The 27,813-nt window shown below is 35.4% G+C and overlaps 1 protein-coding gene across 1 annotated transcript in view; it reads left to right on the forward strand.

The window, feature by feature from the left end:
* Positions 1-2,595: 2,595 nt before the first annotated feature.
* rtel1 (regulator of telomere elongation helicase 1) overlaps positions 2,596-27,813 on the forward strand; it is a 35,980-nt gene continuing 10,762 nt past the window's right edge. The window contains exons 1-22 of the mRNA XM_073825704.1: positions 2,596-2,885; positions 7,392-7,590; positions 10,788-10,881; positions 11,410-11,491; positions 12,927-12,987; positions 13,077-13,152; positions 13,318-13,402; positions 19,040-19,105; positions 19,215-19,368; positions 19,472-19,510; positions 19,599-19,677; positions 21,117-21,214; positions 21,333-21,388; positions 21,473-21,544; positions 23,602-23,683; positions 23,913-24,045; positions 24,133-24,246; positions 25,278-25,318; positions 25,405-25,490; positions 27,256-27,333; positions 27,455-27,532; positions 27,621-27,767. Of these exons, the coding sequence (XP_073681805.1) occupies positions 2,784-2,885; positions 7,392-7,590; positions 10,788-10,881; positions 11,410-11,491; positions 12,927-12,987; positions 13,077-13,152; positions 13,318-13,402; positions 19,040-19,105; positions 19,215-19,368; positions 19,472-19,510; positions 19,599-19,677; positions 21,117-21,214; positions 21,333-21,388; positions 21,473-21,544; positions 23,602-23,683; positions 23,913-24,045; positions 24,133-24,246; positions 25,278-25,318; positions 25,405-25,490; positions 27,256-27,333; positions 27,455-27,532; positions 27,621-27,767 (2,022 nt within the window). The 5' untranslated portion in view covers positions 2,596-2,783. The remainder of the gene's footprint in view (positions 2,886-7,391; positions 7,591-10,787; positions 10,882-11,409; positions 11,492-12,926; positions 12,988-13,076; positions 13,153-13,317; positions 13,403-19,039; positions 19,106-19,214; positions 19,369-19,471; positions 19,511-19,598; positions 19,678-21,116; positions 21,215-21,332; positions 21,389-21,472; positions 21,545-23,601; positions 23,684-23,912; positions 24,046-24,132; positions 24,247-25,277; positions 25,319-25,404; positions 25,491-27,255; positions 27,334-27,454; positions 27,533-27,620; positions 27,768-27,813) is intronic.

Consider the following 27,813-nt stretch of genomic DNA (forward strand, 5'->3'; position numbering starts at 1 on the left):
TTTTTTTTTTTTTTTTTTTGGTAAACATTGCAATAGATTTGTTTTTCTCTATTTGAATTCTATTTTTTCTTCTCTTTTCTGATCCCTTAAAATTCCATAAAGTAGATTTGTACTTACACATAACAACACCGACAACTGATCACTTACTAACAGTAAAACATTCTGAATTTTATTTATCATGCATATTATTTTTCATATAATCACATGATAACAATTATTATTAAAATGCATTTTTTTTAATTAGTTAATAATGAACATAATATTTTACCAGATTAAGTGCTTTTGTTTTTTAAGAATTTGATATTTTTATGACTGTATATACAATTGAGGTCAAAAGTTTACATACACTTTGCAGAATCTGCTAAATTTATTTTACCAAAGTAGAAGGGATCATACCAAAAGCATGTTATTTTTTGTTTAATACTAACCTAAATAAGATATTTCACATGAAAGATGTTTACATACAGTCCAAACGAGAAAATTGTAGTTGAATTTATAAAAAATGACCCTGTTCAAAAGTTTACATACACTTGTTTTCTAATACTGTATTGTTACCTGAATGATCCACAGCTGTGTTTTTTTTTTTTTTTTTTTTGTTTAGTGATAGCTGTTCATGAGTCCCTTGTTTGTCCTGAACACTTAAACGGCCTGCTGTTCTTCAGAAGAATCCTTAGGGGCTCACAAATTATTTGGTTTTTCAGCATTTTTGTGTATTTGAAACCTTTCCAACAAAGACTGTGTGATTCTGAGATCCATCTTTTCACACTTAGGGACTCATACGCCCCAGAAGGAAAAACAATGCAAAGAATTTAAAAATCAAAGTAAATTTAACTTGTTTTATCTTCTGGGAAACATGTAAGTAAAAAATATGATATGAACCTTCTGTAATAGTTGCATATGAGTCCCTCAGCTGTCCTCAGTGTGAAAAGATGGATCTTAAAATCATACAGTCATTGTCAGAAAGGGTTCAAATACACAAAAATGCTGAAAAACCTGAAGAACATTTTTATACATTTTACCATTCAACACAATTCAATTCATTTTAATTATCTTCTCTTGTCAGCTATATGTAAATGTCTTATATGTGACATATCTTATTCAGGTCAGTATGAAAAATAACATGAATTCCCTGTTGAAAAAAACTGCATATGCTGGTTAGGTATGTTTTGGTGCTGGGATGCTGGTTTTAGCAGCATTAACCAGCAAAGGACTAAGCATAAACCAGCTAGGGACCAGTATAAACCAGCAAAGGACCAGCATTAACCAGCCAAGGACTAAGCATAAACCAGCTAGGGACCAGTATAAACCAGCAAAGGACCAGCACAAACCAGCCAAGGACCAGCATAAACCAGCTAGGGACCAGTATAAACCAGCCAAGGACCAGCATAAACCAGCTAGGGACCAGTATAAACCAGCAAAGGACCAGCATTAACCAGCAAAGGACCAGCACAAACCAGCAAAGGACAAGCACAAACCAGCCAAGGACCAGCATAAACCAGCTAGGGACCAGTATAAACCAGCAAAGGACCAGCATTAACCAGCAAAGGACCAGCACAAACCAGCAAAGGACAAGCACAAACCAGCCAAGGACCAGCATAAACCAGCTAGGGACCAGTATAAACCAGCAAAGGACCAGCATTAACCAGCAAAGGACCAGCACAAACCAGCAAAGGACAAGCACAAACCAGCCAAGGACCAGCATAAACCAGCTAGGGACCAGTATAAACCAGCAAAGGACCAGCACAAACCAGCAAAGGACCAGCATTAACCAGCCAAGGACCAGCATAAACCAGCTAGGGACCAGTATAAACCAGCAAAGGACCAGCATTAACCAGCAAAGGACCAGCACAAACCAGCAAAGGACAAGCACAAACCAGCCAAGGACCAGCATAAACCAGCTAGGGACCAGTATAAACCAGCAAAGGACCAGCATTAACCAGCAAAAGACCAGCACAAACCAGCCAAGGACCAGCATAAACCAGCATAAACCAGCAAAGGGCCAGCATGGACCAGCATAAACCAGCAATAAACCAGCAAAGGACCAGAATAAACCAGCTAGGGACAAGTATAAAACAGCAAAAAAACAGCATAAACCAGCAAAGGACCAGCATAAACCAGCAAAAGACCAGCACAAACCGGCTAAAACCAGCATCAAAGCACCAAAACATACCTAACCAGCATATGCTGTTTTTTTCAACAGGGTTGTGTATGATCCCTCTTATTTTTGTAAAATAATTAACATTTTGCAAATTCTGCAAGGTGTGTGTAAACTTTTGACCTTAACTGTAACTTCATAATACTGATTCCTTCATTTTTAGTTGATCACGATGTAAACACAGTGCCCAAACAGTTACAGCAACGTTACATTTTTAATATTATTTTATTTAAATAAAGACTATATTAAGTTAAATCTTCTAATATAAAACTGAATTATGGTATTTATTCTGACTCTGGGGCAACAGGTAAGCAAATGTCGATTTGGCCGCACTTCTCCAGCGCGACCTGCAGGATGCAGCATCACACTTAGATCCAGTTCGAGTCTATCTGTGAAGCGGGAAAGAAGAAGAGAAAAACAAATGCCGCGCTGCTGGAGACTCGAGAGTTGTCATTTGGTTTAGATGTCATTTTCGTACAGTTTTATGTTGTTGCGTTTCACTGAACCATAGCCGTTCAGAATGAATTATTTTTTCGAGCTTTGTTAAGGGGTTAGAGTTTAATAGCGGGTCAGTTTTATAGTGCTTTAGTGCAGCTGTGTACATGTGAGAAGTGTGTTTAGGGGGAAAATGCCTCTTATAAAGCTCAGAGGAGTCACTGTGGACTTTCCCTTCACTCCATATCCGTGCCAGGAGGACTACATGAACAAAGTCATCGAGTGCCTGCAGAATGTAAGAACATATACACTACCAGTCAAAAGTCTTTGTACAGTAAGATATTTAATGTTTTTTAATGAAGTCTCTCCTGCTCACCAAGCCTGCATTTATTTGAGCCAATATTGTAAAATATTTTACTATTTAAAACACCTGCTTTCTATTTAAGTATATTTTAAAATGTAATTTATTCCTGTGATCAAAGCTAAATTTTCAGCTTCATTACTCCAGTCTTCAGTGTCACGTGATCCTTCAGAAATCATTTTAATATGCTGATTTCCTGTTCAAGAAACGTTTATTATTATTATTATTATTATTATTATTATTATTATTATTATCAATAGTCAAAACAGCTGAGTACAGTTTTTCAGGATTATTTGATGAATAGAAAGATCCAAAGATCAGCATTTGTCTGAAATAATAAGCTTTGTAACATTATACACTATACCATTCAAAAGCTTGGACTCAGTATTTATTTATTTTTATTTTTTGGGGGAAAGATATTATAGAAATTAATACTTCTATTTAGCAAGGATGCTTTAAATTGGTCAAAAGATTTCTATTTCAGATAAATGCTGTTTTTCTGAACTTTCTATTCATAAAAAAACAACATAATAATAATAATAATAATAATAATTGTCAACATAATAATAATAAATGGTTTTTGAGCAGCAAAGCAGAATATTTGAAAGATTTTTGAAGGATCATGTGACTGGAGTAATGATGCTAAAAATGTAGTTTTGATCATAGGAATAAATTTCATTTTAAAATATATTCAAATAGAAAACAGTTATATTAAATAGTAAAAAATATTTCAAAATTGTACTGTTTTTGCTGTGCTTTGGATCAAATAAATGCAGACTTGGTGAGCAGAAGAGAGTTCTTTAAAAACCATTAAAAGTCTTACTATTTGACTGGTAGAATACAATCCTGCATTTACTAAAGCTACATTTACAGTCTCGATAGGCACGAAATACCATTTGTTTTGATTTGCCCACTACTTTAAAAGTTTAACCCTTGTGCGTCACTTTAAAAAAGTTACACAGAGGTTCTTGGAGTCATAAAAACATTTATTAATTTTTATTTTGGCATTCACTGCCATATATTTTGTTATTAACATCAGCCCTGATCATAACTACCAGAAAATTCTTTCATTTGTAGTATTTTGACCTGGTAAATGACAGTTTGTGTATGTAGTGGTACTGTTGTCATATTAAATGCTAAACAGTTTTTTTATTACAACAGTACTTCTTTTAATGCAGTGTCAGATTTAAAAAAACTAAAATAAAACTACCATTCCCACATATTGCTTAGTAGACACCACAATTTGATATTGAATGCGGATACGTCTACACAATTAGAATTACATAAAATCAATTTAGTTTAGTATTTTCTTTGTAGGACTGAAAAATTAGGTGCAAAATGGTGAATAAAAAAGAAAAGAAAACGGTAAATATAAGCTGATTTGCCAACTTTAAAAGTTTAACCCACAGATCATGTTTTAATGCAATTTTAAGTATTTTTTTGACGTAACAAAGTGGTTATATTTACATGTGAGTTGTTTACTTACTTTTTGTGCTATTATTTATACTTTTATTTAATGCTATTATTTTGTTCATTCAGGCTGATTTGCAAACGCACACAAACACAAGAGGCGTTATTTATCGCGTGAACCAATCACAGCCGATCATAACCAGTCATATCCAATCATATTGCAGTTGAGGCATTGCCTTTTCTCACGTGACTTTACCCTATTCATTCTTAATTACCCCCCAACAAACGCACTGCACGCTTTAGGGCAGGGATCCTCAAATCTGGCCCACGAGATCCATTTTCCTGAAGAGTTTAGCTCTAACCCTAATCAAACACACCTGAGCATGCTAATCAAGGTCTTTAGGATCATTAGAGAATCACAAGCAGGTGAGTTTGATGAGGGTTGGAGCTAAACTCTGCAGCGCATTGGACCTCCAGGGTAAGATTTGAGGAACCCTGCTTTAGGGGGTCTGTTAAAACACAATGGGCTCAGGGGAGGTGAGACATTTTTCAGTGGGAACATTTCTGTCTTTAACCTCTTAAACTCTGCGTGTGTTTCAAAATGTTGCTGCTTCATTTACATGACCTTCCTCATATAGTATCAGCCCATATATGGTCTCATTTGAAAGCTTAGAGTCTCCTCTTTACGAGGAATACCATAACTTTTAGTTTTATGATTCATAAAGTAGTAAAATTATGCTTAGAATTTATGTTGTTCCACACACAAATTTCCGCCTAACGATTGTGAAGAATTATTACAAAGAATGTGTATTTCTTATATTTTTCACAAAACAGACAAGTCATATATCACAAGAAAGCTCTCATTCTCAAGAATCTGACCATATAAATCATTTTATTGTGTGACAAACACAGATCGAATAATCTTCAATTGAATCACGATGTCAGAATATAATAAAAAAAAAAAATCAAAATGTTGCTGCTTCATTTACACGACCTTCTTCACATAGTATCAGCCCATATATGGTCTCATTTGAAAGCTTAGAGTCTCCTCTTTACTAGGAATACCATAACTTTTAGTTTTATGATTCATAAAGTAGTAAATGTGTGCTTAGAATTTATGTTGTTCCACACACAAATTTCCGCCTAACAATTGTGAAGAATTATTACAAAGAATGTGTATTTCTTATATTTTTCTCAAAACAGACAAATCATATATCACAAGAAAGTGCTCATTCTCAAGAATCTGACCATATACATCATTTCATTGTGTGACAAACACAGATCAAATAATCTTCAATTGAATCGCGATGTCAGAATATACTTGAAGAATATGATGATATATTATATTACTTTCCTCCACATACTACTGCTTCAGTTAGCCGCAAATAGCCACAAACTCCATTTTATCTTTTAGATTAGGATCTCTTCTTTCAAACAAGACCATTTTCACGTTTCTGCGTTGCACCATTGCTGAGAAACCGTTGTTTTGCCAGATGCGCTCGAGCGCGGCTTTCCAAAACGCGCTCTGAACCGCTCAAGCAGGTGTGTGTGTGTCTGCGGCTGCACTTAGAGCGTGTCAGTAGATCAGATTACACCCTCCGACCGCATGCCGTGCTGCTCCGAGGTGTGAACGATGACAGCTCAGCCTCTCCAGACGCGAAGAAGAAGCAGAGCCATGGAGAGGTTCCGGGTCACAAAAGATGCTTCGACGGTGCCGGGCATTGTGGGATATGTAGTTTTTGGACTCTTACACCGGAGATATGCGTCTGTTGGCGTCTCAGAGGAATATAGCGGTCTCAGTTATCCAAAATAGACGCTAAATGAATAAATAACGGGCCGTTTCCATGGAGAGCAGAGGATCCGCGGCTCATAAGCGCGTCTATAAGTATAACAGTGCTTCTATTCAGGTTTGTTTTATTCTTATAATTACTTTGAAACGTAAAGGACACCAAAACAATCTGCTAAGCTATGTATTGAGTGTATATTGAATGTTGACAGTAAAGTACAGTATGTGTTTCAGTAAATACACAGGCAAACATAAAAATGAAACATAATTCAGTCAATTATCATGAAAAGTGCTATGGTACATAGTAAAATAGTATTCTATTCTATTCTATTCTCAATAATGTGCTTTATAAAGCCTGTTTTTGCAAAGAAACAGAAGGACACTTTTAGGGGGAAAAAGGGGGAAAAGGGGCAATGCGACTCCCTTCGGTTATAATTCAATAACTTTCAATTAGAAACTGTTATATGAAAAAATCTTTTTTCTGGTATATCCTGAGACCTAGTGGAATCAAACAAAACAATTTGCAAAGAACTGAGACACCTAAATCCTGAGTTATAGACTTTCAAAAAAAAACTTTTGAAAAAAAAATCAAAAAGCGCCTATGTTTTTTTTGTTTTTATTGTAATATTTGAAATCTATATAATGTTATTTATAAAGAATTACACTGATATTATGTAGTTTAAAAGGTTTTCTATACAATGAAACCATTTTTTTTAATTTCCTCCATTGTATGTGTATAGGGGAACCATTTGAATTTAGGTAGGCCAAATGCAGGCGGAAATCCCCCAAATAGCCGCAGAGCTTAAGGGGTTAAGGTCCAAAGTGTACAAAGAAATGAAGTAGACTTTTTTTTTAATGAATCCAATAAAAATGCACCTTTTTAATGTTTGCGTTAACAGCCAATAATATTTTAAAAATGAATTTTGCACCAGGTTTAAGGGGCTTTAAAGATAGGAAAGCGACAGAATTGTATAACATCACATTATAATCTTCTCAACAAAGACAAAAGTCAGCCACTTTTAGTTTTCTCAAAGTTCAAACACTTTTTCTGTTGGAGGTTAAATATACTTGCAGATGTCTCTAAATGACATTCTGCAGAAGGTCGAATGTCATTTTGGTTCAAGTATATTATGAAGGCTCTGCGATTTAATCTAATGCAATAAAGATTTTAAAGTCTCTCTGTAAGGTCACATTGTTCCATTCATTGCCTATTAATGGTCTGACATGTCTTTGTACTCTTTCAGAAAGTGAATGGAGTTCTTGAAAGTCCCACTGGCACAGGCAAGACTCTCTGTCTGCTGTGTTCAGCGCTGGGGTGGAGAGAGCACTTCAAAGACACCATCTCTGCCCGCAAGATAGCAGAGAGAATGGGAGGTGCGGAGCTGTTCCCAGACAGACCAATGTCATCATGGGGGACGGCAGCCACCGATGGAGACAATCCAAGTAATATCCTTACACTAATATGACTTATAAACTAAATTATATGTAAGGGTGTCCGATATACAGGTGCATCTCAATAAAATAGAATGTCGTGGAAAAGTTCATTTAGTTCAGCAATTCAACTGAAATTGTGAAACTCCTGTATTAAATTAATTCAATGCACACAGACTGAAGTAGTTTAAGTCTTTGGTTCTATTAAAGGAGAACTCCGGTGTGATTTTGACCTAAAGTGTATTGAATCATGATACCGCGTGTAAACGTACCTTGCATATCTCATCTCGTCTTGTCCACTGCTGTCCGAAATCTGGGGTCAGTTAGCCGATGCTCACAACAGGTTGTCAATGAGAGTCAACAGGGCATCGAAGAAGCCATGTAAATAAATCACTGTTTTACGCCATTTACGAGGCACAAAGTAGCTCCACACTTCATTGGTAGACTTCCAAGGGCCCTGACATTTAAAACGAGACATTGAGAACTCAGAAAAAGCACCGGTAGTTTATTTACAAGAAGATTTATACAGACAGTAACTGCAAGAAGTTTAGCGGCCGCCGCCATCTTAAATTTAGTCACGATAAGTCGAGTGTCGAGCACCAAGGAATTTATCAGGTTATCAACTTATCAGGTTGTAGTTTCCTTCGTGCTCGACACTCGACTTATCGTATGTTCATTTACTCAATTCTTGGTAAGGGCTCCTTTTGCTTTAATTCCTGAATCCTGCCTCAATTCAGCGTGGCATGGAGGTGATCAGTCTGTGGCACTGCTGAGGTGTTATGAAAGCCCAGATTTATTTGACAGTGGCCTTCAGCTCATCTGCATTTTTTGGTCTCTTGTTTCTCATTTTCCTCTTGACAGTACCCCATAGATTCTCTAAGTTTACTGGCCAGTCAAGCACACCAACCCTATGGCCATTTAACCAACTTTTGTTGCTTTTGGCAGTGTGGGCAGGTGACAAATCCTGCTGGAAAATGAAATCAGCATCTTTAAAAAGCTGGTCAGCAGAAGGAAGCAAGAAGTGCTCTAAAATTTCTTGGTAAACGGGTACAGTGACTTTGGTTTTCAAAAAACACAGTGGACGTTGCACCTCAAATCATCACAGACTGTGGAAACTTAACACTGGACTTCAAGCAACTTGGGCTATGAGCTTCTCCACCCTTCCTACAGACTCTAGGACCTTGGTTTCCAAATGAAATACAAAACTTACTCTCATCTGAAAAGAGGACTTTGGACCACTAGGCAATAGTCCATTTCTTTTCTTTAACCCAGGTAGGACACCTCTGACATTGTCTGTGGTTCAGGAGTGGCCTAACAAGAGGAATATGACAACTGTAGCCAAATTCCTTGACACGTCTGTGTGTAGTGGCTCTTGACCCCAACCTCAGTCCATTCCTTGAATTGATTTTGCTTGACAAGCCTCTCAAGGCTGCAGTTTTCTCGGTTGGTTGTGCATCTTTTTCTTCCACACTTTTTCCTTCCACTCAACTTTGTTAACATGCTTGGATACAGCACTCTGTGAACAGCCAGCTTCTTTGGCGATGAATGTTTGCGGCTCACCCTACTTGTGAAGGGTGTCAATGATTATCTTCTGGACAACTGTCAGATCAGCAGTCTTCCCCATGATTGTGTAGCCTAGTGAACCAAACTGAGAGACCATTTTGAAGGCTCAGTTGATTGAGTTGATTCGCTGATTGGCATGTCACCATATTCTAATTTGTTGAGAATTGGTGGGTTTTTGTTAAATGTAAGCCAAAATAATGACAATTAAAAGAACCAAAGACTTAAACTACTTCAATCTGTGTGCATTGAATTTATTGAAATGATTCGGTTCAATCGCAATGACTCGCCTATTAACCAGGAATGCCAGGTCCCAGAAAAATTTTCAGCCCAAAGCTTACTCAAAACCCGCCACAAAAGATAAATAACTAGCCCAATCATGTCGAAACACAGTTGACAACTGCTTTATTCCATTAATGCACTTTAAATTAAACATTTTAATTTTATTTATTCTCTGTTTTTCATTTTAGCGAGACTTGTTTAGGCTACGTATGTGCATTTTTTTTATTATTCAATCTCAATTTTATTGTAATTTTCTTTTCCTCATTTTCATTTTCAGAACTTTTCATGATAAATTAAGATTTATGGGCGATATGGCCAGAAAGATTATGACAATGTATCATACTATATCAGTATTTATCAAAATATTAATTTACCATTAATATGGAAGGAAATGTTTTTCACTTGTTTGTTAGACCCTGAGAATGAATGTATAACTGAATTATTTATTGAATTAAATTACATGTATACTTAAAAATTAAATTAAAGTCTTTAAGCCACTTTTTAATTTAGGGACTTTTTATTTTGCCCTAAATTCTGTGTTTTCCATTTTATTTATTTTGTATTATTTATTACAAATTTATCATAAAAAAGGTGTCAAATTTAATGGAATAATAATGTTTAACAATTTTTCAATCTTAAAATATAGGATAATGTCGTGTTTATTTCTGCTGTGTGAAAGCCTTAACATCTCTGCTGTGGGTAAAACTCATCTAATAGTTTGTGACATCCGTCTTTCTGTTCTTTGGTTGCTGGGTATTCATTCCAAGTATAATACACATTAGTAAAAGGATCTATTTTCATTTTGATTTGTATATAGACAAACTTTAGGCAGCCGCGGTACATTTATAAAAATAGCCCAAAAAACACAACCAGCGTCTCTGTAATTTTTCCCGTGACTGCATTTACTGACCAAATGAACCACTACAGATGCATTTTCTGTGTTTCCTCTGCATTACAAAGACAAATTTTGTTGATACTGATTTCAGTTTGATTGGTAACAGCCTGAATGTCTTATTATTCTAATTCATTAATTAAATGTAAGAATCTGACTCAAAAGATAATGCACACTTTTACAAAAATGGCTTTTAAAGCGAAAAGTAAAAAGTAAAAAACTATTTAAACTTATTGGAAAATATTAATTTCTATCAGTGTGAACTGACCAGCACACAGAACATGAAGTGCTTAAGTTATCAGCACAATATCATCTAATTATCGTTATCGATAAAATTCCAGAAAATATCAAGATGTTATTTTTTGGTCAATATCGCACACCCATAATTGCATGTGATAGTTTACATGATGGACAACATTTTGAAAAGATAAGTGTCATAATCATGAGTTTTGTCTTTGCTTTTTTTTTTTTTTAGCGTATTACACGGACATCCCCAAGATCATATATGCATCCAGGACGCATTCACAGCTAACGCAAGTCATCAGTGAGCTGAAGAACACTTCATACAGGTCAGCTAACTGAGTTAACATCACATTTAAAGGGTATTGTACAGTCAGACATTGTTTTTTTTTTTCAGCTTTTTCCGATACATTACAGTTTTAATAAATACACTAAGAACAGTAATATTGTGAGCTATTATTACAAATAAACATAACTGCTTTCTATTTTAATATATTGTAAAATGCAATTCTTGTTATCAAAGCTGAATTTTCAGCATTATTACTCCAGTCTTCAGTGTCACGTGATCCTTCAGAAATCATTCTAATATGCTGATTTGCTGTTCAGGAAACATTATTATCAATGTTGAAAACAGGTGTGCTGCCTTAAATTTCTGTGGAGTCTGATTTTTAGAAATTAGATAAATTTCAAAACCGTTTTAATTCGAAATAGAAATATTAGTAACATTATTATAAGTATTCTGATTGATTAAAAAAAAGACAATCAGTTAATACATCCTTGCTGATTAAAATTGATTCCTTTTAACAGTATTAAACATTTGTAACTATTTCTAACAATTGTATTTTTCTTGATTGTAGGCCAAAGATTTGTGTTTTGGGATCCAGAGAACAGCTCTGCATAAACCAGGAAGTGATGCGTCATGAAAGTAACCACATGAAGGTATGACTTATTTTAGTATAATTGAGATATCATAGTTTGTATAAATATTATTTTATTCATATTTTTGGTCTGTTTTGTTTTCTTATAATTTATATATACAGTGGTGTGAAAAAGTGTTGGCCCCCTTCCTGATTTTTTTTTTTTTTTTTTGCATGTTTGTCACACTTTAATGTTTCAGATCATCAAACAAATTTAGATATTATCAAAGATAACAGAAGTAAACACAACATGCCGTTTTTTAAGTTTTCTATTATGAAGGGAAAACAAAATCCAAACCCACATGGCCCTGTGTGAAAAAGTGTCTGCCTCCTAAACTTAATAACTGGTTGGGCCACCCTTAGCAGCAACAACTGCAATCAAGCGTTTGTGATAACTTGCAATGAGTCTGTTACGGCGCTGTGCAGGCATTTTGGCCCACTCATGTTGGCAGAATTGTTGTAGTTCAGCCACATTGGAGGGCTTTTGAGCATAAAATATCATTAACATTTTGTATTAAAATTATGTTCACTGAATGTAATCCAAAAAAAAAAAAAAAAACAGGGAATCAAATCTAAATCTAAATCTTCAAAGGGCTCTAAATCTATAAATCAAATCGAATCGAATCGGGACATCTGAATTAATACCCAGCCCTAGTTGAAGGTCCAAAATGCAGCTTCATGATCCCAGCTGAAGAATAAGTGTCTTTTCTAGTAAAACTATCGGTCGTTTTCTAAAAGAAAATTATATATTTTTTTTTTTTCCCACAAATGCTTGCCCTTCCTCAACTGGGAGCGTGTAGAGCGCTTTGAAGCTGCATTGAAACTGCAGTTTGGACCTTCAACCCATTGACCACCATTAAAGTCCACTATATGGAGAAAAATCCTGGAATGTTTTCCTCACAAGCCTTAATTTCTTTTCGACTTAATAAAGAAAGACATGAATTCATCTTGAATGACATGGGGTGAGTAAATTAGCTGAAAATTTTAATTCTGGATTGAACTAATTCTTTAACTACTAGTTCGGTTCGTTTGGTTCATTTGGTCTGGACCAAAATGCCAGTGTGAATGCTAAGCGGACCAGGACTAAATGTATCATTTTCACATTTGGTTCTGGTCGGCTTAGCGTTCACACTGGCATGTTTGATAATAAAACTCACCGAACACTCCAAACAAAAGAAAAAGGTGTGTTTGACCTAAAGCTTCTTAAGCTTAAGACTTAAGCCTCACAAAGAGCTTATAAAAGCCACTTTACCTCGTTGCTCCACGTTTGCCCTCTGCTCATTTTGTTTTGGATACACTGCTTGTTCCCTTCGTGAAATCATGTCGCAAAGCGTCGCATCTTGTCATTACTTCCTGTTTTTGGTTCGTTTAGAAGTATTTGGTCCGTATCACGTTCATATTTCAATCGAACTGCACCAGAGTTCCATATTAATTAAGGCATTTTGTGTTATTTCAAGGTTCACATGTGCAGAGCAAAAGTGTCAACCCGCTCCTGTGTCTTCTACAACAATGTTGATGGTATGAGATTACCATTGGTGACACATCAGTAGAGCTTTGTGTTAGTTGTAATGGTCCTAATTATTATTTTTTTTTTTTTCCCTTTTTAGAGAAAAGCACTGACAAAGAAATCATGAATTCAATCCTGGATGTGGAGGATCTGGTAAAAACAGGCAAAAAGCAAAGGTGAGACACTGCATGCTGCTTTAATGCCTTCACTACAGCACTGAAAGAAATGGTGGAGTTTAAAACATTTCTTAAATCTGCTGACGAAGCATCTGACGTGTTTCCAACGTGAGTCTTTTTTCTGTTTATAAACTGTGACATTGATCAGACTGTTTGTTCCTGTAGAGTTTGTCCATACTACCTGTCACGCACACTTAAACAACACGCTGATGTCATCTTCATGCCATACAACTACCTGCTTGACCCAAAGGTGAGGCATTTATCCTGCTGATACCATCATTTTAAAGACACAATATGTGGGTTTTCGGTGCTAGAGGGAGCATATTCAAAACAAACAAAAATTTGTGTGATTAAACACTGTCCGATTACCGAACACGTTTAAACATTGCTAATTTTTTTCACCATTGCATAAATATAATAGCCAAAATATTCTTTTTACAATTTTGTCTTTCTTTTCAAAAAAATTAAAATCAGTCAATTACAAAATAATTTAAAAATATTTATTTAACGCTGAACATTTTTAATATTCTAGTAGACATTGTAGCCTACCAACAAAGCACAATTTAACTTATAAATTAATAAGTTAGTAAAATAATATTCTTTGGCCATTTTTAAGACCCCCTTCTTAAATCAGGCATGTGTTTTTAATATACAAATAAATGCAGCCTCGCTGAACAAAGGAGTATGTTATAATACATGTATTAACAGAGCTGTTGTAATGATTGTCATCATTATTTTTGTGTTACTACTTTATTTTATTTTACAGAACAACTGTAAAATTACAACACTAACATTTATGAATGTTGACTTTTATTTTGGCGGAAACCCACAAGAAGACCTCAGTACTGCTTTTTGCTGACAGCAGCAGATTTATGAATGATTCTGATCACACAGATTTTCCTTGCGCTTTGGACTTTGAACCCTGGCTAAGGAGCTTGTGTAGCGCCGTCAAAATAAATACAATTTGTGCGTGTATTTGACCACATAACGTTCCGTAGTTTATTTACTAATGGTTTAAGGCAGGGGTTCCCAACCTTTTTTACTCCGGGGCCCCCCTCCTTCTCCGGACAATTTTGCAAGGCCCCCCTATGCCTGACATGTCCTCTTATACTGTACTTCCGCAGTAAAGAAAAAGTATTTATTTTGAAACCTTTTTTTATTAACCAAAACATTTGTTTTGCCTTATTATTCTTCTACTGCATGTTATAAAAAAAACTCAAAATTCAAACAAACTTTAAATTAAAACTTAAAATATACCTTATAATCTTTAAAGAAAACCTCTGCTCAATTCTAACTTTTAAAATTATTTTACTTCAGACATTCTTTACAACTTCAGAGTACTTAAAAAAGTGAACCTGCCGTTTAACAGGGAGATACCAAAAGACCACTAAACCTATCCCTTTGAACTTGACTGACTGAATATCTACTGTTTGTATCCATTAAAAACTAATACACAAATTCAAAATACAGCAAATACATTCTAAATCTGTTGAAACACATCGATGTGAAGGTTTGGGATCAGTGAACTCTGTCAGTGCGCGCCTGATGCTTATAAACACCGAGCCTCACTCCTCTTCGATGGGCGAGCATCCATTATAAAACACTCACAGGACAATAATTTGGACAACTAGGCAAATGTTTGAAATTTCACGCAAAAATAAGATAGGGATCAGAGCCCCGAGAGCGCGCATAGTTTGTGAATCAATAGCGGACTTGCGTGTCTCATGTACGACTTTGACATTCACGAGTGTTATACATTAGGCACGCGCAAGTTCGTTATGACACTAATCATTTTTACCTTTACATTAGAGCGACGGTTTGCTTCATGCATGCAGCTGAGAGATGAAACAGTAGTTTGCGTACAGCGTTTGGAAGTTTTGAGCCGCCATTTAGTCTGTATTTAACAGTGCGATGAGGCTTGCTGTGCCGAGTCTGAAGCAATCAATCACAGAACACGAGAGAGGCTGTGCTTTTATTATTTTCATTTAGCATATTAATAATGAAATTAAACAATTATAGGATAATATTTAAATTAATTTTAAGATATCTCGCGGCCCCCCTGGAGGATCACTGAGGCCCCCTAGTGGGTCGCGACCCCCCGGTTGGGAACCGCTGGTTTAAGGCCATTTCATGATTTCAGTCATCATACAGTAACCAGCATCAACCAGCCCTTTCTTTTCTCATGGACGACATGTGATGCGATACTAAACAGTCTCGTGCTGTCGGTGCTTGTAATGATTTTTCTCTGACAGTTTTAAATGCTTCCACACTGCTGACATGTTTGCTGCATTAGTGTGCGCCTCTATTTGAATGCGTCACATCATTGTTTGGTATAATTTATTTTGCATTTTTGCTTATTCCGAACACCAATAAAACTTATTTAGCTATTTTCGGGCTGAATAATTTCAGTTGCCGAACATTTGGTGCATCGTTACTGCTGATACCATCATTTTAAAGGCACAATATGTAAGTTGTTGCCGCTAGAGGGCGCATATTCAAAACAAACAAAGAAGTTTGATGTCCCTGTGAAGGTGGAATCATGGGAGTTGTAGTCTTCATCCTCAAAGCCGATGCAATCCAACGGGTCTCGGGCAGAAATCATGTTCATGGATGAGCTAATGTATTAAAGAATTATTAAAGGATTAGTTCACTTCCAGAACAAAAAAGTCCAGATACTTTACTCACCGCTTTGCCATCCAAAATGTTCATGTATTTTTTTTCTTCAGTCGTAAAGGAATTATGGTTCAGGAGGAAAACAATTTAGGAATTATCTCCATTTAGTGAACTTCCAAAATGCAGTTTAAATGCAGCAGTTCTAAAAGATCCTAGCCGAGGAAGAAGGGTCTTATCTAGTGAAACGATTAGTCATTTTCGAAACAAATTGACTATTTATATACTTTTTCACCTCAAATGCTCATCTTGTCCCGTCTCTGCGATGTGCATGCGTAGTCTGTGTGATCCGGGTCAATACGGTTAGGGTTTGTCGAAAAACTCACATCTAGGGTTGTTCTGATTCCGATACTAGTATCGGAAATGCCGCCGATACCACAAAAAAATCTAGCATCGGAATCGGTGAGTACTTGAACCCACGTACCGATCCGATACCATTTTCTTAAGATATAAGTTATTCCCGCTAGCAAATCAGAAGCCAGTTCTTCTTCGCGGCTCAGAATGCAAACAGTGTTGCCATAAGCAACCACTGTTTAGAGCAGCGAAGAAGAAATACAAATGTGCTAGCAGTTTGTCCACTAAAACGGCGGCATGTCTCATATGTAGGGCTTTATGATTTCTGCGATGCGGAAAACACGGACGGAATCGCGGAATCCAGTCAAAATGGAACTTACAGTTTAACGCGGAACGTCACGGAATTTGTCAAAGTTTGATGCATTAATCAAAGGTAGTTCATTACACTTAAATCAAATCGTGATTATGGACTAATATTAAGCCAAAAACCGACTGTTTAAATATGAATTAATGCGTGGTTCTGTGTTAATGAATTGTACAGGCGCGTGGTTTGTTTACTCCTTGTACTGAAGCGCGCGGGACACTTGCGGTAGGGGCTCCAGACTGTGACCAATTTTTCTGCCAGTGTTACTAATTTTCGTGAGCGGTCACACTGGCGCGACCACCGCGTTGTTCAACTCATAAGCACTGGCATTTCTGTCTCAGATGAGAAACATAAAATGGCACGCGAAACGAAAGTGAAATTAACACGACACGTTTGAGCTGCTCAGCGCTGACCATTTATTAGCTTGGACTGCAACGCAAACAAACTTGCACAAACCCCGAACAGCTTTATTCGGGAGCCAACGTTGATTTTGCAACACTGTTACTGCTGCGAGATGCAGTGAGGAGCATTTGAAAATGCCGCACAATGAATAAGGTTGCTGCGAGATCTAGTGAGAATCTTTCAAATTCTGGCCAAAATTCTCTGTTATAAACAGGGCTGATGTACGTCAGAAAACCAGATTAGTAATACTAACTATATGAAAAAATATTACTGTCAAATGTATGTCATATAATTAAAATACTCTAGTTCACTGTATATGTCATATAATAAAAGTTCAATGTATGTCATATAATAAAAATACTCTAGTTCACTGTATATATCACTGTATATTTGTTTTATTAAGGAATAAGTCTGAAGCACACAATAAAATAATTTATTAGTATTATCTACAACTGTATATACAATTACACACCCAGGTATCGGATTAGTACTCGGTATCGGCCGATACCCCGAGCCCAGGTATCGGAATCGGTATCGGGAAGGAAAAAAGGGTATCGGAACATCTCTACTCACATCTCGTTTTCTTCTTCAACTTCAAAATCGTCCAACATCAAATTTTTTTTTTAAAGGATGTTTGATCTTCTTTGCATGTTCATTTTTTTTAAACACTGGGTCAGGACTTCTGCAGCGATGTAGGATGCTTTTGAAGTTGGGGAAGAGAACGAGATGGGAGTTTTTCGACATACCCTGAGTTCACGCAGACATAGACAAGACAAGCGTTTGAGATTAGAAAGTACATAAATAGTGAGTTTGTTAAAAAAAAATGACTGATCATTTCGCTAGATAAAGACCCTTCATCCTCGGCTGGGATCGTTTAGAGCTCTTTGAAGCTGGATTTAAACTGCATTTTGGAAGTTCAAATTTGGGGGCACCATTGAAGTCCATTATATAGAGAGATATCCTGAAATGTTTTCTTCAAGAAAATAATTTCTTATCGAGTGTAGAAAGAAAGACATCAACATCTTGGATGGGGGTGAGTAAATTAATAATGAATAAAATACATAACATATTAAAGCGTCTTAGGGTTTCCACGTTTTCTACAAAATAAAACAGAAAATCGAGGGTGTGTGACGTCATTGGCAGGCGACGCAAGCACACGGTCCGTTACACTAGTTAAAATAGCTTATTTCTCTGGAATTAAACACTCTTTAAAACATTTGGGATAATGTAAGTGCACAAGTCAGCAAAATATATAACACTCTTCTAGTGGTTTTTAGATATTTTAATAGAAAAATCTTATGCCTACATATTATGCCTTTAAATGACTACTACCATTCAATTTTCTGATTCTAACCAAGGCTGCATTTATTTGATTTGAAAATGCATCAAAAGCTATTTGAAGTAAATAACTCTCAATATTTTAAAATGTAATTTATTCCTGTGATTCTAAGCTGACTTTTCAGCATCATTACTTTAGTCTTCAGTGTCACATGATCCTTCAGAAATCATTCCAATGTTCAAGAAACATTTCTGACTATTATCAATGTTGAAACTTGTTTTGCTGCCTAATACTTTTCTGGAAACTGATTTTTTTGTTCTTTAATGAATGGAAAGTTAAAAAAGAACGGCATTTATTTGGAAAATAAATCGTTATTAATATTTTTAAAAAGTCTTTGTCACTTGATCAATTTAATGCATCCTTGTTGAATAAAAAAATTTATTTATTTGAAAAGTTTTGCATATTATAGTGTCTTTATATTATAAATATAGCTGCAAGCAGCGATCATGGGCCCAAGCCGCCAGTGCTAACTCGACGGTGCACAGCAGGCACACAGATTTACAGTAACCCTCTGGAAGTCTGGTTTTAGGGGTTACAGCAATGAAAGGGTTAATCCAAAACATCAAGAGAGTAAAACACACACAGAACAATATATAAAACTTAATATTAAGTTTGTTTAAATTTACTAACAATAATACTTTATGTGAGCAATAGCTATATAGCATTTATAAATCTTAATATTAAAAAATATTAAGTTCAAAATTTAAATCTGATAACATTATTTTTTTATTACTCATCTTTACTGTGTATAGTTTTATTTGATGTGTATTCTTCTGGGATAGACATGTTTCTAAATTATGATTTTTGTTGATTTGCAGAGTCGAAGGGCACACAACATAGAGCTAAAAGGAGCTGTGGTTATTTTTGATGAGGCTCATAATGTTGTAAGTATCTTAATGTTGTTTGAGACCTCATAGTCATTCAGCTTATACAATTATGCAGTTCTGTGTTCTTGTTTTTTATATTTTATTTACTGTTTGTCTACATTTTTAGGAGAAGATGTGTGAAGAGTCCACCTCGTTTGACCTGACCCCGTACGACCTGATTTCTGCCATTGAGGCCGTGGATCGACTGCTGCGGGAACAGGCCTCAGACATTAGCAAAACAGATTCTTCTGAAGATTTTAATGTGGAATCGATGAGCTCTGGTTAGTTTTTTTGTTTATATATATAAACACAAATATTGTTTATATTTGAAATATTATTCTAATAATAATCTCCCTTGTTTATATCCCACATACTTCTTTGCAGGATTGAAACTGGATATTACCACAATTGCAAAAATAAAGCGTAGGTTGCATTTTACAAGTTAATATTGTAAAATTTATATGGAGTTATTTGGAATTCATTATAATGTTTATAATGTTTAATCGTACAGAAGTTTTGATGGATCTGGAATCTTCTATTAACGGGTTTGAGATGCCAGCAAATAATCAAGGAATCACCAAACCGGGCAGGTCAGCAAAGTTCAGTGCGGTGAATGTGTATCAGTGACCTTGATATATGTGACCATGGACCACAAAACCATTTTTAAATTAAGATGTATACATCCTAAGAATAAATAAGCTTTCCATTGATGTATGGCTCATTGGGATAGGACAATATTTGGCCGAGATACAACTATTTGAAAATCTGGGGGTGCAAAAAAATCTAAATACTGAGAAAATCGCCTTTAAAGTTGTCCAAATTAAGTTCTTAGCAATGCATATTACTAATCAAAAATTAAGTTTTGATGCATTTATTGTAGAAAATTTGCAAAATATCTTAATGGAGCATGATCTGTACTTAATAACCTAATGATTTTTTGGCATAAAAAAATATATATATTTAGACCCATACAATGTATTTTAGACTATTGCTACAAAACTACCCATGCTACTTAAAGGAGAAGTTCACCTTCTAGAACAAAAATTTAAAGATAATGTACTCACCCCCTTGTCATCCAAGATGTTCATGTCTTTCTTTCTTCAGTCATAAAGCAATGATGTTTTTTGAGGAAAACATTTCAGGATTTCTCTCCATATAATGGAAATGTATGGTGCCCCCAAGTTTGAACTTCCAAAATGCAGCTTCAAAGGATATTTAGACCCATACAATGTATTTTAGACTATTGCTACAAAACTACCCATGCTACTTAAAGGAGAAGTTCACCTTCTAGAACAAAAATTTAAAGATAATGTACTCACCCCCTTGTCATCCAAGATGTTCATGTCTTTCTTTCTTCAGTCATAAAGCAATGATGTTTTTTGAGGAAAACATTTCAGGATTTCTCTCCATATAATGGAAATGTATGGTGCCCCCAAGTTTGAACTTCCAAAATGCAGCTTCAAAGGGCTCTAAACGATCCCAGCTGAGGCAGAAGGGTCTTATCTAGCAAAACGATTAGTTATTTTCTAAACAAATTGACAATTTCTGTACTTTTAACCTCGTTTTTGTCTTCAACATCAAAAATGTCCTACAATGCTCTTTTACCTTTTTTTGTAAAGGGCGTTTGATCTTTATTGTATGTTCAGTTTGTAAACACTGGGCCTTTGAGGTTAAAAAGTATATAAATTGTCAGTTTGTTTAGAAAATGAAAGATCGTTTGCTAGACAAGACCCTTCTTCCTCGGCTGGGATCGTTTAGAGCCCTTTGAAGCTGCATTAAAACTGCATTTTGGAAGTTCAAACTCTGGGCACCATACATTATCCACTATATGGAAAGAAAAAAACATAACTTCTTTATGACTGAAGAAAGAAAGACATGGATATCTTGGATGACAAGGTGGTGAGTACATTTTCTGTAAATTTTTGTTCTGAATTCTTTAGGACTTTGTGGTCCAGGGTCACATATTGACTGTTAAAAATACAATTTTACATGCACAACAACTAATATTCTGTCTCTTCCTGTTTTAAAGCTTTATATATGAGCTTTTTCAATCAGCTCATGTGAACTATGATACTAAAACAGCTGTGGTGGAAGCCATGGAGCAGATCACAGGATATTTAGCAGGGAGTGAGTATTGTATCTATAAAATGGTCTTTACAAATACTTAGCATAATTGATTTCACCTGTTGATTGTGCAATACTGATGCATATTTGAATTTTATGTGTTTATTTTTTTTTTTTGCAGAGTCCGGTGTATTTTTGAACACTAGTGGACTACAGAAAGTGGCAGATATAATTCAGGTCAGGAACATGTTAAAGAGACCCATTGGCCATTTTCTGTATATTTTCTGTATTTATTATGTTTGCCTCTTTATTCCAATTCAGTTGGTGTTTGCAGCTGATCCTATAGAGGGCAGCAAGAAATCACAGATGGGAAATAGCATGAAGGAGTTTAAGGTTTGCTTCAGTTGATTTTCATATAAAGTGAAGGTTATTTTCTATGCATCTCTAATTATTTTAAGAGTGGAAATGTTGCTATATTTAAAACGAAGTGCCAGCTCAAGTTGTGGTGTTTCATGTTTTGTCCTGTGCTTTAAAAGATTGTAGAATTTCATCAAATCTCATGCAGTTTTAAACTACCAGTTTTTTTTTTGTAAAGAAATAAATACTTTTTTTCAGTGAGGATGCATTAAATTGATCAAAAATGATAGTAAAGACATTTTATAACATTATAAAAGATGTCTTTTTCAAATAAATGCTGCTTTTTTAATCTTCTATTCACCAAAAAAGTCTAGGTAAAAATCCACAAAAATGTTAAGTAAATCTGTTTTCAACATTGATAATCAGAAATGTTTCTCGGGCATCAAATCAGCATATCAGAATGATTTCTGAAGGATCATGTGACACTGTAGACTAGAGTAATGATGCTGATAATTCAGCTTTTCCATCACAGGAATATATTATATTTGAAACAGTATTCACAAGGAAAACAATAATCTCAAAGGTTAGTAATATTTCACAATATTACAGGGTCATTCCATGTTAACTCTAGCAGTGGTCCCCGGCTCAGATTTTTGATTTTGTCAGTATAAACATGTAAATCGATGAAAGCCAAAATATTAAATGTCATGGATGTATGTTTTTCCTTAAAATCCAATCAGCTGTATGCAAAGTGAACAACGTTTGGTTTTCGACCACTGAAAATGGGTAATCTTAAATTATTGAAATATGGAGCTGCATTGAGCTGATTGAGCTGATATTTTGCAGAGCTGATTTTGATGAGGTAAACGGGTGTTTTTCTTTTTTTTTTAAACTACTATTGAGAATTTTTAACCAAAGTATATTAGAGACTTTTCATTAAGACCCTAAAGAATCATATGAACTTGTGGAAAATGGGCATCTGATGACCCCTTTAAGAGAAAAATGCTTTTTCACATTTTTGAATTATCACCACTGGCATATACTGCAAAAAAGGTTACTGAAGTCAACAGATTTTACTAATAGACAAACCAGTCCCTGGGTAAAAATGAAATATTGATGATGTCTGCTTTCTAAAGTCATTTTTACCTTGTAATTTGGCGCTGAATGGCCAATTTGACCCCCCGATACAAAATGGATTACGCCGTAAACATACATCCATGACATTTTAATATTTTGGCTTTCTTCTCTATACGTTTATCTTTCTTCAGAAAAAGTATTGACAAAATTAAAAATTGGTGAAGGAGCTGAACATTTCAGAAATTTGGTTGTTTTGACACACTATGACCCTATATATTTTTTTTTATGTATGTTTGATCAAATAAATTCAGCCTTGTTAAAAATTTTTTTGCTTTCACGAACATTTAAAGAAAAAAAACTACTGACCCCAAACTTTTGAACTGTATAGTGTATAGGGGTGGAAATCTTCAGGCACAATCCGATCCGATTCCAAAACGATTCTTGATCTACATTTTATCACCAATTAATTCTTCTGCTGTGCAAATACGTCTTTACAACTTTACATTTTTACAAAATGTAAAACTGCAGTTTCTTTGCTTTTTGTTTATAGTCGGAATCTCTGTATGTCAATATTGGCATCTTAAAAGTAGATGTATGAATCTTGACAATTTTCTTAATTACGATTTTTGCAATCGAGCTGTAGGATGAGCAAACACAAAGCGCATGTGAAAGTCTGTCAGTGCATGAGTTTTGTGCATCTAATAGTACTGCATTCCAAATGGCATAAATGAAAGCATATCTTATGTAAAACATGACAGTGGAAGCACACACTTTCAAGCAATGCGCACGTGTCTCACAGTGCAAATTCTGTGCAATAAAGTCTGCTGCATCTCTAGCACGCACATGTGCGAAAAAAAAAAACAAGCTCAGAATCTTTGAAGAGAGAATTGCGATCCATCCGAGAATAGATTTTTTTTTCTCCCACCCCTAATAGTGTATGTCAGTCAACAGTTCCTCCATTCATTGTTTTTCACATTCACTTTCTGCTTACGATTACTGAATCTGTCTCATATCAGGTCCACATTCATCCAGACAACAGCAACTTCAAGAGGAAACAGGTGACTGATGTGTGGGCTTCCTCTTCTACCAAGAAACAAGGTATGATACTCTTAATGAAGTCTCTGTGTAGCCTCATGTGTAGCAAATGCACATCTTCTGGAAAACCTGGAGTTTTTATGCAGTTTCCAAGTCATTGAGAATCTGAGAGTTATTATTGCTTCAATATTAAGAGTGTTGGTTGTCTTGGTGCACATGCTATGATCTTGCTTGTTAAACTTGTATGCCAACGCTATGAAAGATTGAAAGTGTGTGTGTTTATATTTTATAGGGAATGTGTTGAGTTACTGGTGTTTTTCTCCGGGGTTCAGCATGCAGGAGTTGCTCAGACAGGAAGTCCGCAGTATCATTCTGACCAGTGGAACTCTCTCGCCGCTCTCGTCCTTCACCTGTGAAATGCAAATGTTAGTGCTCTTCTCCTCTAGCTGTTCCCTCTGAGGTTTATGAGTTGATGCGGGTTGGATGCTAATTCTCTGCTGATTTTTCTGCAGTCCTTTTCCTGTATCCTTGGAGAATCCTCACGTCATCCAGCGTGATCAGATCTTCGTCAGTATTATTGAAAAAGGTCCGGACAATGTGCAGTTGAGCACAGCCTTTAACAGGAGGTGAGTGTTTCATCAAAGGCTTTCATCCTTTGCATGAAGAGGACAAATTAAATTATTAAAAGTTGCAGTAAAAACATTTATAGTTCAAATGTATCATAAAAGACTTTAAAAAAACAAAACAAAAATCTTACAGACCCCAAACCCATAAACCTTGTTCATAAACATTCTCTTATTCATGAAGACAAACAGCCCTTGAACCCACACAGTCATCAAAATAATCAACAATGGAAAAAAATATAAAAAAACCCAACAAAAATATAGCATAATATAAATGACTAATCAATTAATGAATCAATGAAATGGATATATAAATGACTATAATGATTATGATTAAATGGAATAATAAAATGGTTAAATGGTTAAAAATGAATGAAGCATAAATGAAGAATATAAAAAGAAAGTAAAAAAACAACACAAATGTATGGTTGCTCTCATGAAGCAAAACACACACAGTTTGCATTTGAGGATCCTCAGATCCTTTAAGAGTTAAAACTAAAAGTAAAATTAAAACCATAAACACAATTGTTACTTGAAATAAAATAAACATGAACAGAAAAAAAAAAAAAAATACAAATGTATAATTGACTTATTTTAGTTTAGCTTACACTACATTTAGAAAGTAAGTCTCTTTTGCTCACTAAGCCTGCATTTATTTGTTTCCAAAGTACAGAAAAAAAAATACAATTCTGAATTTGTTTTACTATTTAAAATAATTTTCTATTTGAATTTATTTTAAAATGTAATTTATTCCTGGGATTTTTAAAGCTGAAATTTTAGCATCACTACTCCAGTCACATGAAATCTTTTGTAACTTTATAAATGTCAATATCATCACTTTTGATCAGTTTAAAGCATCCTTGCTAAATAAAGGTATTAATTTAAAATAAATATATATATATATATAAAAGCATCATTAAAGTAGTATCAAATTCATCATTCAAAATCTACATATTCAAAATCTGAAGCCTTTTGATCAGTTTGTGGGTAAAGGTTCAGTTTAGTATGTGAACATGGCTCTTTGGTTTTTGAAGGTTTGTTCCTGAAAACATGTCATCAATGGGAAACACTCTGGGTGAGGAAAAAAAGCAGCTTAATTTATCAATCATAATCTGATGATCAGCATGATTACCACTATAATGATTATTATTGGCTCTGCAGTTAATCTGGCGCGGGTGGTTCCTCACGGACTGCTGGTGTTTTTCCCCTCGTATCCGGTGATGGACAAGACTCTGGAGTTCTGGAGGGTGAGAAAATACTTAAAGCTGCAGTAACTTATGCAAAATACAAGTAGCTGACTTATCAGTTCAAATGAGCCCATCAGTATAAGCAGGGCTATACAGTGCGAGTGCGACTATGAAAAAATATTTAGGAGCACCATGTGGGACTGACCTGATCAGCAAAGATTTCCATGTGTTTTTGCAACATTGAGTAATGCATCATGGACATATCTCACGAATCCTTTCTTAAACAAAGTGTAGGTAGACTGTAAATAAGAGATTCATTGTGCAGTGCAGAGAGCTTTGTTGATTATAATGGAACTTTGTGAAATTGCGATGAACTAAGATGAGTGACAGCTTTAATGATTTTAAGGGAGTTTTATAATGAGTTATTGATTTAACAGTTAAATAAACAAGAAGTGATTTACATTGTCTGACTATAACACTATTGCCTGATTTTGCTCTATTTCGCCGTCAAAAATGGTCTGAAACAAGTCACAACTGAGCCGCTGTGCTTCTACATTCAAACACAATTTTGTTTCATTTATGAATGAACATGCATTTTTAAACGAATCTAGTAAGTCAATGATTCCATTTCCCATTCATAAAGACAGTCACTTGATTTATTGCTGAGTGAATCAGCTGTTCAGACAAATCAAATAAATGATATGATTCAGTAATTAAATCAGTGACTTGCTGCCACCTGCTGGCAGATTTAGTTTAATTTTTTAAGTATCTTTTCAGTTAATTTTATATTTAAAACATTAATCTCAACATGAATTTATGAATTTGATTTCACTCATGCCACCACTGAGCCTCATTAAATATATGAAAATATACCTACAAGCCACTTTAATGTTCTTTATGTTAAGTACAAATTAATTTATGTTAATACTGATTTCATTCCATTGGTAACTTATTTTACTTATTTTATTAAAGGGGTCATCGGATGCCCATTTTCCACATGTTCATATGATTCTTTAGGGTCTTAATGAAAAGTCTCTAATATACTTTAAAATATTCTCAATAGTATTTTAAAAAACACCATTTTACCTTGTTAAAATCAGCTCTGCAAAATATCAGCTCATTTTATCGCATGGGCCCTTTAAATGCAAATGAGCTCTGCTCGCCCCGCCCCTTTCTGCTGAGGGATTACGAGCTGTAATGTTTACTATAGCTGCATTTAGCTGCGTTTATCAGCGAAATTTGCCAACAAGCACATTATTAAGGAAGGCCATTTGCAAAGATGCATAAAAAAACGCTTATACTCACTTCTGCTGTGGGTGAAGCTGCATCACGAATGATTCACATGAACATAGACACATCTGTAGATCGGGATCGGTGCTTTCCTTTTAAAAACAAAAGTAACGTTGTCCTCTGCCTCTTCAGCGGCTCAGATGTCAGGAGTAAATGACTACTGCTGTGTTCATTATTACATCCAACAACAGAACACCTCAATCGCTCAATTAGAGTCTTCCTCTGCATCTGAGTCACACAATGATTTTTTTGATTATTGATTAGAATGTGCTCCTGAAATTTTGACACTGCTCCTAAATTTAAGTTAGGAGCACACGTGCTCTTAAGAGGAAAAGTAAGCATAGAGCCCTGAGTATAAGGGATAAGCTGTGATTTCAAAGTGTTTTGTAAAATAAATAAAAGACTATTTTACAAGCACTTATTTTTTTCCAAGTTTCCTTTAAGTGTTAAATTGATGTATATTTCATGATTACCCTGTTCTTCTTTGGCCAACTGTAGCATTTAAGTTATTATACACCACTTTCTTCACTCTCAGGCTAATGGACATGCCGACCGCATTGAGAATGTGAAGCCCATGTTTATAGAACCGAGGGGTAAAGGCACTTTTACAGAGGTAACCGCTATTGCTATCAGTCCTGTAATAATGGTTCACTCAATATTGATGTAGATGCTAACACGGCCTGATCTGCACAAGCTGTCAGTCAGCGCTGCGCTGAAATTGGATTCTCTTGCAGGTGATTGATGGTTATTATGACAAGGTGAACGACCCTAACTCCAGCGGAGGCAGTTTCTTTGCCGTATGTAGAGGAAAGGTGAGGCTATAAATATTTGATGCAATAAAAAATACTTTATTATGAACCAACAGCAGTAATATCAACACATTTCATTTTGTTTTCCTAGGCAAGCGAAGGGTTGGATTTTGCTGACACGTACGGGCGAGGGGTGGTGATCACTGGACTTCCCTTCCCCCCCAGGATGGACCCCAGAGTGGTGCTTAAAATGCAGTATCTGGACGAGATGTGCAGGAATAAAATTAGTGGAGTGAAGGTACATGCTCTTCAAGATGAAACATTAAAGAATTAGTTCACTCCAG

The sequence above is a fragment of the Garra rufa genome, chromosome 20 (assembly GCF_049309525.1).
Source record: "Garra rufa chromosome 20, GarRuf1.0, whole genome shotgun sequence".
Lineage (NCBI taxonomy): Eukaryota > Metazoa > Chordata > Actinopteri > Cypriniformes > Cyprinidae > Garra > Garra rufa.